General features: G+C 43.0%; 2 protein-coding genes across 2 annotated transcripts; both read right to left on the bottom strand.

The window, feature by feature from the left end:
• Nucleotides 1-657: 657 nt before the first annotated feature.
• On the bottom strand, nt 658-2,029 carry LOC311076075 (ras-related C3 botulinum toxin substrate 1-like). The gene has a single exon (XM_084103952.1). The coding sequence runs from the start codon at nt 2,026-2,028 to the stop codon at nt 1,450-1,452; it is 579 nt and encodes a 192-aa protein (XP_083960078.1). The 5' UTR covers nt 2,029; the 3' UTR covers nt 658-1,449.
• Nucleotides 2,030-4,347: 2,318 nt separating this feature from the next.
• Nucleotides 4,348-8,099, bottom strand: LOC311078235 (uncharacterized protein). Its single transcript, XM_084106974.1, has 2 exons — nt 7,961-8,099; nt 4,348-4,933 (listed from the first exon to the last, which is right to left on the bottom strand). Exon 2 carries the CDS (start codon nt 4,899-4,901, stop codon nt 4,599-4,601), a length of 303 nt encoding a protein of 100 aa, XP_083963100.1. The 5' UTR covers nt 4,902-4,933; nt 7,961-8,099; the 3' UTR covers nt 4,348-4,598.
• Between the last annotated feature and the right edge of the window lie 7,968 nt (nt 8,100-16,067).

Genomic DNA, 16,067 nt, shown 5'->3' with positions numbered 1-16,067 from the left:
TCAACACGTGTCTGTTAGTTGGGCCCGGATGTGTAATAGAAACCTCTGGCTCCATCTAGTGGCAAATATTAGTTAATGTCTATTGAAAGGGCCCATATTCGGCACAGTGGCTCATTAGGAAACACTGTCGACTAACACCAAGAAGTTCTCCGGTTCGAGCCAGGAATCCTTTCAGTGTGGAGTTTGCATGTTCTCCCAGTGTTAACGTGGGTTTCCTCCGGGTGCTCCGGTTTCCCACACAGTCCAAAGACATGCAGGTTTTGTGGATTGATGAGTGCTGGGTTGCATCAGGAAGAGTATCCAGTGTAAAATGTGTGGCAAACCCAATGTGTTTATGGGGAAGTGGACACTGCAAATGAGTGGGACTAACGCTAGGAAAATATATATTGAAAGGGCCCCAATTATGCTTTTCTTCAATATGTTCCTTCATGTTCACTTATAATGTTGGTAAAGTTTTTTTTCACCAAAAAATGTCATATATTCATCAAAAATTATTATTTTCTAACATCATTTGACACTTTCTCTTTCAGAAACACTTTGTGGCTCATATATCATCAATGCACAGGAACAAGTATCAACACATTAAGTTGCTGGACATTCAGTAAAGTCAACTAGGAAGTGTAAGTGAGGACTTTTTTTTTTTTTTTTTTTGAGTGCACACAATACAATCTCTCAAAGCATTGTATACCCAATTAACTCTCCAGCAAACCAATGTATCCTCACCAGTACATATTTGAACATATTTGCATTTTACAAACCAATATACTTAAAGAGGCTATATGCGTTTTTCTGAAATTTAAACTCGCGACTGACACCTGTGGCCAAAAAACAGAACTGCTCTTCCTTTCTGCTCGCTCTCGTACGTGCACACTTCACAAGTCATCTGCTGCAAGGAGGTCAACATTATGTTTACAGAGGTAAGAACAGTCAAATACATATATTGTTTGAGATAAGTGTTCTCTTACACTGATAAGAGTAAGTTTCTCCATTGCACTGCTTGCGAGTGTAGGCTACTTGCTGACTAGCGGTGGTGGCAGAGTGATCTGAAACGTTTAACATGAACGCGCTTGACGTCACATCCGCAGACAGCGCGGGAAAAATCCGACCCGACAGAAAATAGGAAAAATAGGATACAGGCTTATAGGTGCACCCACTGTGAGCGGACAAGGTGTCAGTATGCTCATCAGGAGATGTTTGAGTCATAAATGGTAAAATAAAAAGGCTATTGTTACGTTTATTTTGGGGAAAAAGTTGCATATAGCCCCTTTAATAAAAGTATAAAAGTATCCAATGTGTATTTGATCAAATTAATGTAACCAATGGGTTTGTCATTCAAGCACATATTCAACCTGTAAACCAGTACATACAGTATGTTTTATTTCCTGAACAGCCTTTCATAGTTTCTTCTTCAGGTGAGCTCAGATTACAGCTGGTGTGTGTTCAGTCAGTTCAGAGGATTAAACACTTTTTCTTTCTTCTTTTCACTGGGGGCCGATGTAGAACCGCATGTATGACTTCATTAAACACCGTCTTAAGGCCTCGCTGTGTTAATGCTGAGCACTCCAGGTACTTCACAGCTCCTGTTTCTGTAGCCATAGCCAGACCTTCAGTGAAAGTGATGGGGGTCATTTTCATCTTTTCCAGCCTTTCAGTGATGTCCTTGTCATCTCTCAGATCAAGTTTAGTCCCAACGAGAATTATCGGAGTGTTGGGGCAAAAATGTCGGACCTCTGGAAACCATTTTTCACGTACCTTCTCAAACGAGTCTGGATCCACAAGAGAGAAGCAGATCAAAACCACATCAGTCTGAGAGTAAGAAAGTGGTCGAAGCCTGTCGTATTCCTCCACTCCTGATGTATCCCACAGTGCCAGTTTCACTGGATTCCCATCGACAGTCTCATCGGCAGAATAATTATCAAACACAGTGGGGGTGTGCTCCTTTGGAAAAGCACTGGTGATGTAGGTGATCAGAAGGCATGTTTTTCCCACATCCCCGTCCCCGACAATCACACACTTTATGGACTGCATCTGTGTTCACGTATCATGCTATCCTGTTAGCTGTATCTGTCAATTAATCAATAAAAGCTGATTTCCCAATTCAACACACAGCGATTCTACAGAGAAAAGAAGTAGAGAGTTGATGAAAGTTGAAGGAAAATATGAAGTTTCGATTTGAAGTTAACCCACCTGATCGACTGCATTCCAACATATTTGTTGCCGTTCCAGTTAAAGGTGCAGTAAGCGCTTTCTGAGAAACACTGTTGAAAGTTCACCGAGCACCAAAAGACACTTGCAGCCAATCAGCAGTAAGGGGTGTGTCCACTCATGAGGGGGGAGGGGCCTGTGCTGCATACTGTGTTTGTGAATTTGGTGGGCGGAGCTATCAAGATAGGGATGTGGTTCTTTTAGGTAGGTGTTTGTTTTGGTGATTTCAAATATAAACAGTGTTTCTCAGAAATTACTCACTGCACCTTTAAGTAAACGGCCACTCCCCCAAACTCTCAGATGCTAAATGAAGTCAGAAGAAGGTCAGGTTGGCAAACTCTCTTTATTATGTATTAATAATTCTGACATGGTGTGAACACAGCATAAGCTCGTTGTTTTAGTTCAGGAGGAACTATAAAAGACGGCTGCTGTTTGTTTGTGGTGCTCGCTGACTGACATCTGTCTACACGTGCTGATGATGCGTGATGCACGGAGGTATGAGACTATTGATGATTACGTCTTTATCATCAATATGTATCCAACAACATCTTATCATATTTTCTCTGGCTTTTCTTTCCATGAAAAACACAATTGCAGAAGCCAGAGTAAAACGAACATTAAAATATCAAGAGTCAAACAGCACAACTAAAGATCACAGAAACACTGATCACTGTAATGGTGACGCCAAACGTAACTATTATTTTAAATAAAACATCTACAGCTAAACAAACAAAAAAATATTTAAAGATGCAAAAAAATGTCACAGTACAAGACAATTTAATGTTTGTAAATATGTAAGTTGTGTGAATAAGTTCTTCAAAGGGATATTTTGCAGCCAAAATAATACAAAACACTTAAAGCTGCAGTCCGTAACTTTTGGCGCTCTAGAGGTTAATAAACCGAACTGCTGCGTCTTGCTGAAGAACATTGTAGCCGGAGCTCCTTCTCTCTGTTTGTGTCTATAGAGTCACGCAGGCACTGGATTAATCCTCAGTGGTGTGACCCGACCGGTCTAAAGTAGTCCCAGTATAAGCACTTATTAGGTATTATACCGTAGTGAATCAGGAGAAGACAAAAACACGCTTTGGAAAATGGATTCATGATGTACTCGCTCATTTTATAATTTTTGTCCCTGAGTTTCAATATGTGCAACCCCCATTTTCCTGAGCATGTTGGCCAAGACTTTCCGTCCCTGGAACAAGTTTCTATTCTATTACAATCCTCTATAATAAACAGAAGATGGCATCATAAAGCCTGTTTGTTTTTTCTCACAGATGATTGCTTTTAAAATATATTATTTGGGGTTTAAACCATTTTGCCCAAATTGAAGAAAAAAAAAAAAATCAGGTACAGTATCTTTAATGTTTATCAAAGCTTTTAAGTAAAATGTGTGTGTGTGTGTGTGTGTGTGCGCGTGTGTGTGTGTACATCTAAAAATGTTTTGCTTTGAATGTTTTGCTGATATCTTTGTGATCTGTTGATGTCTTTAAGTTAAATCAGGATCAGGTCAAAAGGAGTCTGTTCCAGGGAAACACACACCTGTAATCTTGTATGATTCCCACAGAACATTGTGTGTGTCTGCAGGGAGGGGAGATGGAAAAAAAAAAATGCAATAATAGTCCACGACTTTATGGGAAATCTGAGCTGGTATAATGCAGGCTACTTGTTTATTCATTGTTTATATGTCTGAACAACTATGGCCACAGCTCCAAAATGTGGTATTAGTGCAGTTTTCAATTATGTAACAATCACTGAAATTATTTTAATAATTTTTAGTAACAATTATTTAAGTTAACTGGACCAACCCACATTGACTGGATGAGAGAAAAAATCAACACACTTCATTTGTAATTTAAATTAAAATCTTTATTTAAATGCAACTTAAATTCTGTACTAGGCAAGTAGCAAGTTTTGCTTGATCAATAACACTGACATGCAATATAATCCAATTTAAGAAAGATGTCTCATAAAAATTATATAAATGTATATGTTTGCATGGGCAATTCACAAAGCAAATCCTTCCCTATAAGGGACTGTGATGAATATATGAAAGCATTGACAAATATGCATACAGAATCTGACGTTTTGTGACGTTTTTCAAGTATACAAACACTGAAAACAGGAGGACCAGAGAAAAAAAAATTACAAGTTTAGTTAGCATAGTTGTGAAATGATGTGTTGATTTATAATGTTACAATATTAAGAAATTTGTAGAGACATCATCAAACTATCTTTAACTGGGATTCCATTGAATATTTAATTTTTCTTAATTCACATTTTTGTCCAAATCCCAGATCATTTTGTAATATACACAAGGCTGTATTTATTCTCGTTGGCAGCAGGCAGCGCTGTTTAAGCAGTATCAATATGAGCCCTTCCAACTTTCATACGTCCTAATCGTCAAACACTCTCTTAACACCATTAACAACACCATGCACAACTTTTTCTGGCGCCTTGACAATCTCTTTGGTTCCTCCGACCACCGCGCCGGTCACTGGAGACGCCAGCAGAAGCACAGTATTTCCAACAGCTCCAGCGACCGAGCCGGAGCTGATGAGTTTCCCGCCGGCCTCTGCGGTGCTGTAAACGGCTCCCTTCACGATCCCGACAGGAACATCCACCACGGCTCTGACCACGCCCACCGCGCACTCGCCCACGCCCAGCACCGCAGATCCCAAAATATTGAAGATGTCCATGCCGTCTTGCGTTTACTATAGCCTTCTGATTCCTGCAAGCAGAATATGGAGACAGCGTGTGTATGTATGTTTTTCAAGAGTCATTCCTGGGATGTGAATATTTTAATATTAATATTTCAGTCCCCCAGACTTTTTAAAGTGGTGTTTCACCATAATGAAATGTTTAAAGTAGTGCTCCGCAACGATTAAGCGCGATTAATTGCATCCAAAATAAAAGTTTGTGATTTCATAATATATGTGTGTGTACTGTGTATAATTATTTTGTATATATAAATACACACATAGGCCTATGCATGTATATATTTAAGAAATATTTGCATGTATATACTGTACATTTATACATAATTTATATTATATATAAATATAAATATTTTATATATAAATAACATTTTTTTCTTAAATATATAGCCAAACCAAAAAATATTCAGACACCTTGCTATCCTCACTTATATAAATTAACTACAGTGTCCTGCACCCACTAGTAAAAAAAAAATATCAAAAAACTAAATTTGGTGTCTGAATAATTGTTTGTTTGACTATACATGCATGTATTCACACAATAATAAATATACACAGTACACACACAAATATGTAAACACAAACTTTTATTCTGAATATAATTAATCGTGATAAATCACTGCACAGCAGTTAAAAGTGTTTCACAATAATTAGGTATTTCCATTATTATAATGAATAAAAATAATTATTGCATTTATATAATTTTTATCATACAATAATGTCTTATTTCTATCTTCTTATCCCTGTGGCACTTCACTAAATTTGTACTTTTTAACAAAATGTGCACTGTGTCTTTAATAAAAAAAAGACTACACTGTAAAAGAAAAGTTGCTGTCAACTTGGATGTTTAAGTCATTTCAACTTAAATTACATTAAACAGACTTTAAAAATGTGTTGAAGCTTTTATAACTTATACATTTTTTTTAAATTAATTAAAGCAATGTAAAAATATGTCATCATAACTTAAAGGGACAATCCACCTCTGGAAAGATGAATGTGTATTTAAATTGGGTCATTTATGTAGAAGAAATGTGAAATTATTTTTGAATTTAGAGCTTTCTAGACTGAGAAAAGCCAGAAAATGTATTTTTGGCTCATGTGGATGAAAGACAACAACTCCCAGAATGCACTTGCTTCACTGCTCTACGAGGACACTCCCAAGCCACGCCTTCCGGTTAGAGAGCAGTTGTAAACAATAAAGCTAAGCTAAGTTACTAGTAGTCTCCGTGCCCGGGTTTTTGAGATCGCAAATCGCACAAAATGTCCTGGATTCGGCTTTTGCGTTCTACAGTCGCCATTCATCATGTTTACTGTGGCAAGCAGGACGAGACTTGTATCTCTCACGGAGGAGCGGGTATTTTCTTAGCAATGGTAAAACGCACATCAACCGATCACGCCACCGGCCTCGCGTCTTTCTTCCGCGGCCTCGTCCTGCTCGCCACAGTAAACATGATGAATGGTGACTGTAGAACGCAAAAGCCGGTGGCGTGATTACTGATGAGCGGCGCCTGTGAGATGCACCGGTCTCGTGGGCTATCTCTCACGGAGGAGCGGGTATTTTCTTAGCAATGGTAAAACGCACATCAACCGATCACTTGTTTAGCGTTCATGTAAACACTACATTCAGATTCACCAATCGGAATGAATTCAGTTAAAATGAAACAAAAGGTGTGCATGTAAACAATGAATGGCGATCGTAGAAAGCAAAGCCGAATCCCGGACATTTTGGACGATCTCGACGGTCGGACATGCAGGTTTCTGCCGGTGAAATCAAACGCACTGGCACTGATCTGTGATAGGTCTGTTAGCGCATTAGGTCCAACCCCCTATGGGCGGGTTTGAAAGGGTGGGAACTAGTGCTTGTAGTCTCAACAGAAATCCCCCCCTCTTACACTTCCTCCGACAATGACGCAAAATGACGATTTTTGCGTCATTGTAGGAGGAAGTGTAAAGAGGTAAATACAGATCTCTCTCGTCTCAGGGGAAAATGAGAAAATGTTGCACGACCATTCAATAGTATGACTGGGTTTCTAACATTGCAAAGCTTAATGCAAATGGGTGGAGTGTCCCTTTAATGATCAATAAGTTATGACAACATTTTTCATTGCTTTTACTCATCGAAATAAGTTAAACAATTGTCAACTGTTTTTTATAAGTTATACAAGATTCAAAACATTTTTAAGTCAGTTTAATGTAATTTAAGTTGAAACAACTTAAATGTCCAAGTTTAATGTACTTGTACTTAAAAATTTAAGGCAGTATTTTTTTTTACAGTGTATAACATGATGTCCCTCAGTCTGAACTCAACCCCATCACACCAACCATTCGGTCTTTTTAACAGTGGTGCAGAATATGGTAAGTAGTTTCATACTTTTTAATCATATTTTTGAGGCATATTCAACTCAACCCCATCACATTAAGTTAAGATGGAAATGTATTATTTTTCAAAATTTTATTTTAAATCCATACGTATACAATGTACTTATTTCATTGCTGCCATATATGGTCTACTCTACACTAAAGGAGGAGCAGTGGCCATTTTGAGCAAAAATCCTAAACGCGTCACACTCAACCCTGTCACATATCTGTATATTTCTCATTGTTTAGTGGTTGAAAACTTGTGATAGGATTGAGTTTTTTACTTCATTTATGAATCATTTTATTTATTAAAAAATATAATTGTTTCAGTAAATATATAAATTAACCAAAATCATGACAACTCATAATTTTGACAAAAATAAAATATTTATTACTTAAACTTTGACAATCATCCTATGTCAGGAATGGCAGCCACATCAGCAGCAGAAACACTGTTGTGCATCCAGAAATATGTTGAGCCAGAAAGAAGGGCACAAATGACAGAGAGACTAATTTAAAAATATAAAAATTAAATGCAGTTTTTTTCCTGTAATGTCTGTCAAAACGAGCCTTTTTTGTTAATGCCCCTGAAATGAAGTTACTGCACATGCTAAACGTGTTATACACAGTAAATATATGCTAAAGTTAGCTATAATATCACCAAACAGAATATGAATACTGACCTGCTGTCACTGATGGTCTTGATGCTGGTCAGCTGAACTTCTTTAAATCAATGTTGAGTTACTCTTTATAGACTAACTGGAGGAACTGAGATCAAACAGTGGGAGTTACTGATCCAAAACCCCCAGTAAACAGGAAGTGAAGATGTTATTACAGATATTTATTTCTGGCTGAGAAGACATATACTTCAACATTTTTACTTTAATGTTCAAGTATCGTGAAGAACATGCTCCTCATCATCCATGAGCCTGTGAGTTTGGACAAGAAATCACCTGTTGAAATGCGAGGAGAAAACCTCTGGCCTTTATTTATTTTCACTTCCACAGACTTTCCTGTAAACTGGGGTGATGATTCATAAAGTTGCTCTTTCTCCCAGATTTAAGGCTTTGAAACCTTGACATATCTTTATTTTTCACTTCCACAGTCTTTCCTGTAAACTGGGGCTTTTCTTGAAGCTGCTCTTTCATACGGTAAATGCACATGTGGAGATTTGGGCATCTGTAGCATATTACAACGTGTAAATTAAAATTGATTATGACTATCTGAGCCATTGTACAATAAATATTTGAATGGGATCTTTAAGGCCAAATTACACAGTTTTATATCTTTATGGATGTCCATTGGCTGATAGTTTGTCCTTCATTAATATCAAAACCAAAGATCAGATCTGATCACAGACAAACACCAGATATGTCTCAAATCTGTTCTTGGTGTTCTGACCAGATGATTTCTGCAGGAAGTATGGAAATACAGGCAGGTAGGACATCATATTCGGAGCGAATGCAATGATTGGACAAACATTTTTTGGTTCTGAGATTTCCACAGATAATACATGTACATGTTTTATTATTTAGACCACTTCTATTCTGAGGACGTGAAGGCAGTTTCAACCAGTAGAACTAAAAACATTGTCTATTCTCAATAGCTTTAAACACTATTCTAAGTATTCAAACGCTGAAAAAACAGAGGGACCAAAGACAATTTACACAAAAGACAAAATGTGTGACATAGTGAAGTTTAATTAGCATGGTTGTGAAATGATCAGCGTTGATTTTTGATGTTACAATATTATGAAGTAATTTGTATAGGCATCATCAAACCATCATTAACTGTGAGTGTATGAAATATTATCTTTTTCATTTTTTATTAGTGATTTTTCTCCAGTTTCCAGGAGTTATTAAAAGGTGTACACAATATGAGTGTTGATAAAAGTCTTTAATCGTCTAAAACTTTATCAACACACTGCACAACTTTTCCTGATGCCTTGATAATCTGTTTAGTTCCTCCGGACACCGCGCCGGTCAGCGGAGACGCTAGCAGACCGATCGCAGCGCTCACTCCATCTCTGGGTGTGCTGGCGCTGTCCATCTTACTGCTGGCCTCTATCACGCTCTCAGCGACTCCCTTCACCATCCCCACCGGGACGTCCACCACGGCTCGGGCCACACCCCCCATATCCTCCGCCACACCCGCCACCCCCTCCGCCAGACTCGACGCCACGGCACCCACCACTTTGAAGAAGTCCATGAGCTCACGGGATTCCTGCCAGCGGAATATGACACAGCATTAGTATGTTTACAGAAACGTTTCCTTCTGTTTGCTAGAACTAGAACCTATTCTTTTCACTCTTTTGTACTCACAATCACTGAAAACCTGGGAATATTAGGTAACTTTAAAAGTTTGATTTCTGGAAAGGCCTACATTTAAGGTTTGTGTACATTTACAGTAATAAATACATATATTTCTACATTACTGTAAATAATTCTGTTTAAATGTTTCAATAAGCCTATATATAAACAGTGCTGGGTAGTAACTGATGAACTACATGTAATCTAAATTATGTAATCAGATTCCAAAAATAAAGTACTTGTAATTAGAATATATTACATTTTAAAATACTTTTTATTGATTAAATGGTAACATATTAACCCTGGTGCATCCTTATAGAATTGTTTTGTCTTGTTTAAATATTTAGTTTATCATCATTTTGCCTGTGTTAATGTCAACAGCATACATTTTGGCACAGGTGTGTATTTTTATTGGAAATTTTACTATTTCACCCTCATTTCCTTTAATAAATATATTTTGCACTAGTAACACAAAATAGTTCTTCTCAGGACCTTAAGGGCAAAAATGTCCCCAATTGAAACACATTAAAACTGCCAAGGGATTGCATTTTTAATCCAAGGGTCATTTAACTATAACATGATGCACTCTTTGTTATTAATATGCTTTAATTCTGTTGGTAAGGCTTAAAAATGTAACATTTTACCAGTTGGTGCCATTTTTTTCAGGTTTGGCCCATAAAGCAAATACTAGCTTTATTCCTGTTTTCTGCTTATGCATATTGTATAGCCAATTGGATGAATTATGCAGTGATAATTGTGTGGGTAAACATTTGGTACTGCGCCCTAACAAACTCTTACTGAAAGCTGATTTTTTTTTAGATATCATCCTCAAATTTGGAACACAACTTTTTAGCACAAGATTTATGGCTTTGAATTTCTAGCAGTTTTAGAGTTCAACATGTTTCATAAAATATACATTTTATATACAATTATTTTCATAAACTTAAACCTACATTTTTGGTTTTACAAAAAAATAAAAAAAATAAAAAAATAAAAATATATATATATACAGTTTTTTGACACAGACATTTTTGTCCACTATGGACCTATGTGTAACTTTTTTTATTATTTGATGCACAAGGGTTAATATTCACACAATGGTAATAAATTATTCATAATTTATTGATTCTCTCTGATTGTCTTTCAATGTGATAAACAAGTTAGGTCAAAAGTAATCTAAAAGTAGTCCGATTATATTACCTAAAATCTGTAATGTAATGAATTACATTACTAACTACATTTTTTGTCATGTAATTTGCATGATTGATTAAAAATGTCATCAATATATATATATATATATATATATATATATATATAAAATTATTTAACCATTCAGAATCATAATTCATAAAAGTCGGTGAAGTTTTTAAAGTTGAGTACACCTGTAATGTAAATGAAAATGAGGTTACTATACATTCTAAATGTGCTGAATAATATCATATCATCAAATATAGCTTGTGAATACTGACCCGAGGTCACAGATGGTGTTGATGTCAGATGAGGTTCTTCAGATGAGTGTGGATCAGTTTATATACACACTGGGGGAACGGGTGGGAGTGTGTTACAATGCTTTTTTAGAGTTGGACGCTGTGAACTATTAACCCGGTCTGAACCTGTAACATCTCTGTTAATGTTTTACAGAGAAGAAACAGCAGCAGCTCTGACTGGATCAATTCACTCTCAGGAAACGATTACATGCCAGTCAAAACCCCTCAGTAAATAAGACCAATGGTGAAACATCAAAACACTCAATAATGAGGATTTTTTTTCTTTGTTGAAAGGGACACCAACATTAACTTTAGTTTATTTACTCAAGTTTTTAAAATGCACATCAGCTTCTCCGTGAAGAATAAGTTCCCTTTCGTTGTCACTCCGAGTTACGTCGGATGACGACGAATGGGGTTTCGCTTAGAAATCCTATCATCTTCGAGTATTAAAACACGAGCCAATGGCAAAGAATGCCATGGGTCTGCGGAATTTGCATAGCGTAACTCCGCCCCACCCTGGGGGTATATAAGGAAGTCGCGAGCAACATGCAGATATGTTTTCGCTTCGGAGCCAAGAGTTTTCTTCACTCCTACAAGCCATTCTGTATCATCTTCACTCTACGAGACGAGCGGCTCTTCAGTGTGTTTGTGTGACGGCGTGTTCCAGCGAGATCGCATTGCCTGCTGCTGATTTGTGCAGTGATCTGCCGACAGTGAGTGTGTTTCTCCCTGGGCGCTTCAGCACACTGCTGAGCTTTTCCTCTCTCTAAAAGAGCTGCACGCGGCACGTCTTTTTCAAGACGGTTCGCCCGTGTATTACTGGATGTGGGCACGTGACTCATCTGTTTAACGGTCGCGAGCGCTGTTTTGCGTGTTGGGCTTAATCACGCTCGGCAGCGCTCGTGGATGAGTTATGTTTTCATTACGGGAACATGACCATCGCGATGTTTATAGATCGAGACTCAATGATCTTTGTGTGAGAGTCCCCTCTGCCACACCCCAATCTATCTCTTCTTAAAAAGAAAAACGTGAGGGATACTTTGGCTGGTGGCCAGGGTGATCTGAGGGTTATGGTGTGGCATAATTCCGACGAGCTTTCCTCGGGCCACGCCCCCCTCCACATCGCAAACCGTGGAGCTTCCGTGTGTGCCTGGTTCCTCTTAGGGACCCAGTGTTTTCATTCGGGACTCCAGCAGATGGTGTCATGTCACTCACAGCATCATAAGGCGGGCTTGATTCCTCTGGAAATGAGGATTCGACTGCGTTGCCTCCCTCGGGAGTGTCAGCGTTAGTCGAGTCAGATCCAGAGCTGATGGCCATGCTTTCCCGGGCAGCTGAAAGCATCGGTTGGAGTGGCATCCTCCCCCCGAGCGCTGTAGGCTTCCCGGATGTGCATCAGGACGCTTCCGGCCCGCGGGAGTCCACGTGACTTTTGCGGCCCGCGGGCGTCCTCCGCCTTCGCTGCCCTCGATCGTGAGACGATCTTGGTCTGTATGTTCTCTGTCACTATTGTGGCACAGGCATGCAGTCCTGTGTGTCGCCTTCGCCTTCGAGGCAGTGCTGACTCTGGAGTTCTGTCAGAACCGGCCGCAGTGGAACGCTGGTCCTTCCCTGGCCAACACTGACAGAATGCAGAAGACTCGACCACGCCCCCTTGCTGGGACGCTATGCCTCCCACGCCTGGCCTGGTCGTTCCGCCGCGCACACTACTGGCCTCGCTCTCCGGCGACGTCGGTACCTGCGTGATCCTGGGTCAGGTGGTGTCCACTAGAGTGGTCCAGACATGAGCTTAGCCAGGTTGATGTGAGCGGCTCTGGGAATTAATTTTCTCAGCTCCCCCATGTCCCAGGCTGGGCTCTTCGGCGGGGTGGCTTCGGCCACTAGAAGCAGACTCAGGTCTGTCTGCACTGATGGTCATCCATCTGTGTGCTTCCCGCCAAGGCCACCTCCATGCGACCCCCTCCCCTCCGGCCTTCACCGGCCCTGAGCAGGAGCAGGTCACAGGAGGGCGGCGCTGCCAGTCTCTGCCCCTTAGACTGCCACGCCAGTCTAAGCAGCATTCTTGAGACAGGCAGCCTGGTCGGCGGGGTGATTGAGGGCTGCGCCCAACAGTCTTCGATCTCTCCAGAACGGACTAGGGGCATCTGCACTGACGGTCATCCTTCCGTGTGGCCTCCTTAGTCTGTTTCCCGCCGACGCCACCTCCATGCGGCCCCTCCCCTCGAGCCTTCAATGGCCTGGCATAGGAGGTCGCTGCAGGCTGGCACAGCCTGTCTCTGCCCCTTAGCCGACTAACACTTGGTTAAGCAGCACTCCTGAGACGGGCGGCTTAGACTTAGGGCTCAGTTCTTCCGGAGCTGGTAGCAGGGACCACTCCTTCCCCTGGTGGAGGGCTGGGGGAGAATCTCATTCCAAAAGAACTGATGCTCTTTCTCTGAGCCCCAAGAGGGTGTGGATGACAGCACGCGCCGCCCACGGGCCACGCTCCTCTCATCCCCCTCTGTCGCCAGACCCCTGCCAGAGCACGCCCCCGTGGGACGCGCGCCCTCCCCTGGCCTCCTCTGGCAGGACGCGGTTAATGACCGTGCCCCCGCACAGGGCCGCTATGCCACCCTTGCCGGTGCCGGTCATTCCGCCTCGCTGCCCCACCGACGGTACGTCTGTGGTTCGTATGACCCCGCTGGTGCACTTTCTGGAGGCCTGGCTAGAGCTTCCCAGACTGTCCCGCTGGGTCGCGAGAACCATCAGGCTCGGCTACGCGATTCAGTTCGCGCGATCTCCTCCCCGCTACAGCGGAGTCCGCTTCACTATGGTCGGTGGCAATGCCCCGGTCATGAGAGCGGAGGTCGCCACCCTACTGGCGAAGGGTGCGATCGAGATTGTCCCTCCAGCCGAAATGAGGTCCGGCTTCTACAGCCCTTACTTCATTGTTCCGAAGAAATCGGGTGGGTTACGACCGATCTTGGACCTGCGCGTCCTGAACCGCTCCCTTCACAGGCTGCCGTTCAGGATGCTCACGGCCAAACGCATTTTCGAGTGTGTGCGGCCACAAGATTGGTTTGCAGCGATCGACCTGAAGGACGCCTACTTCCATGTCTCCATTTTACCTCGACACAGACCGTTTCTACGGTTTGCTTTCGAGGGGCAGGCATACCAGTACGCGGTTCTCCCTTTCGGGCTAGCCCTGTCTCCTCGTGTCTTCACAAAGGTCGTCGAGGCAGCCCTTGTTCCCCTCCGGGAACACGGGGTTCGCATCCTGAACTATCTCGACGACTGGCTGATCCTAGCTCACTCTCGAGACCGGGTTTGCGAACACAGGGATCTGGTGCTCCAACACTTAGCCCGTCTGGGCCTTCGGGTCAACTGGGAAAAGAGCAAACTTTGCCCCGTGCAGAGGATCTCTTTTCTCGGTATGGAGATCGACTCGGTCGCCATGTGCGCGCAGCTTACGAGCGAGCGCGCGCAGTCACTGCTGACTTGTCTTCGCCAATTCGAGGGCAAGAGTGCGGTTCCACTGAAATTATTTCAGAGGCTCCTGGGGCATATGGCATCCGCAGCCGTAGTAACGCCGCTCGGATTGCTTCATATGAGACCGCTTCAGCTTTGGCTTCGCGATCGAGTCCCGAGGTGGGCATGGCAACACGACAAGCTCCGGGTCCCAGTGACTCCGACCTGCCGTCAGACCTTCACCCCGTGGTCGAACCTCAGCTTTCTACGGGCCGGAGTGCCCCTGGAACGAGTTTCCCGGCATGTTGTTGTCTCAACAGATGCCTCCACCACGGGCTGGGGCGCCATGTGCAATGGACATGCTGCCGCGGGCTCCTGGACAGGACCCCAGCGCCTATGGCATGTCAATTGCCTCGAGTTGCTGGCTGTACGTCTCGCCCTGCACCGCTTCCATGCGCTGCTCAGGGGTCAGCACGTATTAGTACGATCAGACAATACCGCAACAGTAGCGTACATCAACCATCAAGGTGGTCTGCGCTCCCGCCGTATGTCACAACTCACCCGCCACCTCCTCATATGGAGTCAGAAGCATCTGAGGTCGCTTCGAGCCATTTATATCCCGGGACACCTGAACCAGGCGGCCGACGAGCTGTCTCGAGTTCGGCCTCTCTCTGGAGAATGGCGACTCCATCCCCAGACGGTCCAGCTGATTTGGGATCAGTTCGGCGACGCACAGGTAGACCTGTTTGCCTCCCACGACTCGTCCCATTGCGACCTGTTTTATTCCCTGACCGAGGGCACGCTCGGCACGGATGCACTGGCGCACAGCTGGCCGCGGGGCCTCCGCAAGTATGCGTTTCCCCCAGTGAGCCTTCTTGCGCGGACCCTGCGCAAGATCAGGGAGGACGAGGAGCAGGTCATATTGGTTGCCCCATACTGGCCCAACCACACCTGGTTCTCAGAACTCATACTCCTTGCGACAGCACCTCCCTGGCCAATTCCTCTGAGGAAGGACCTCCTTTCTCAGGGACGGGGCACCCTGTGGCACCCTCGTCCCGGTCTTTGGAACCTCCACGTGTGGCTCCTGGACGGGACGAGGCAGGTTTGAGTACCCTACCACCAGCGGTGGTGGCTACCATCACTTCCGCTAGAGCATCGTCCACGAGACATGTCTATGCGTTGAAGTGGAACCTCTTCGTCAACTGGTGTTCTTCTAAACATCAAGAACCCACAAAATGCCCCATCAGTGTTGTGCTTTCCTTCCTGCAAGAAGGGTTGGAGCGAAGGCTGTCTCCCTCCACCCTGAAAGTGTATGTTGCCGCCATTGCCGCACATCACGACGCAGTTGATGGTAAGTCCTTGGGAAAGCACGACCTGATCGTCAGGTTCCTGAGGGGAGCCAGGAGATTAAATCCTCCTCGTCCTCCCCTCGTACCCTCTTGGGACCTCTCAGTGGTTTTAACTGCCCTGCAGAGTGCTCCCTTTGAGCCTCTGCAATCAGTGGAGCTTAAGTTCCTGTCAATGAAGACAGCGCTCCTGGTTGCATT

The sequence above is a fragment of the Abramis brama genome (genome assembly GCF_963993115.1).
Source record: "Abramis brama genome assembly, chromosome: 2".
In the NCBI taxonomy this organism is placed as follows: Eukaryota; Metazoa; Chordata; class Actinopteri; order Cypriniformes; family Leuciscidae; genus Abramis; species Abramis brama.
The sequence above is the reverse complement of the archived record's forward strand: the minus strand, read 5'-3'. Positions and strand labels throughout refer to the sequence as shown.

Bases quoted from the DNA above. Each gene is read 5' to 3' on its own strand.
- LOC311078235 (XM_084106974.1), bottom strand. From the start codon at position 4,901: ATGGACATCTTCAATATTTTGGGATCTGCGGTGCTGGGCGTGGGCGAG.
- LOC311076075 (XM_084103952.1), bottom strand. From the start codon at position 2,028: ATGCAGTCCATAAAGTGTGTGATTGTCGGGGACGGGGATGTGGGAAAA.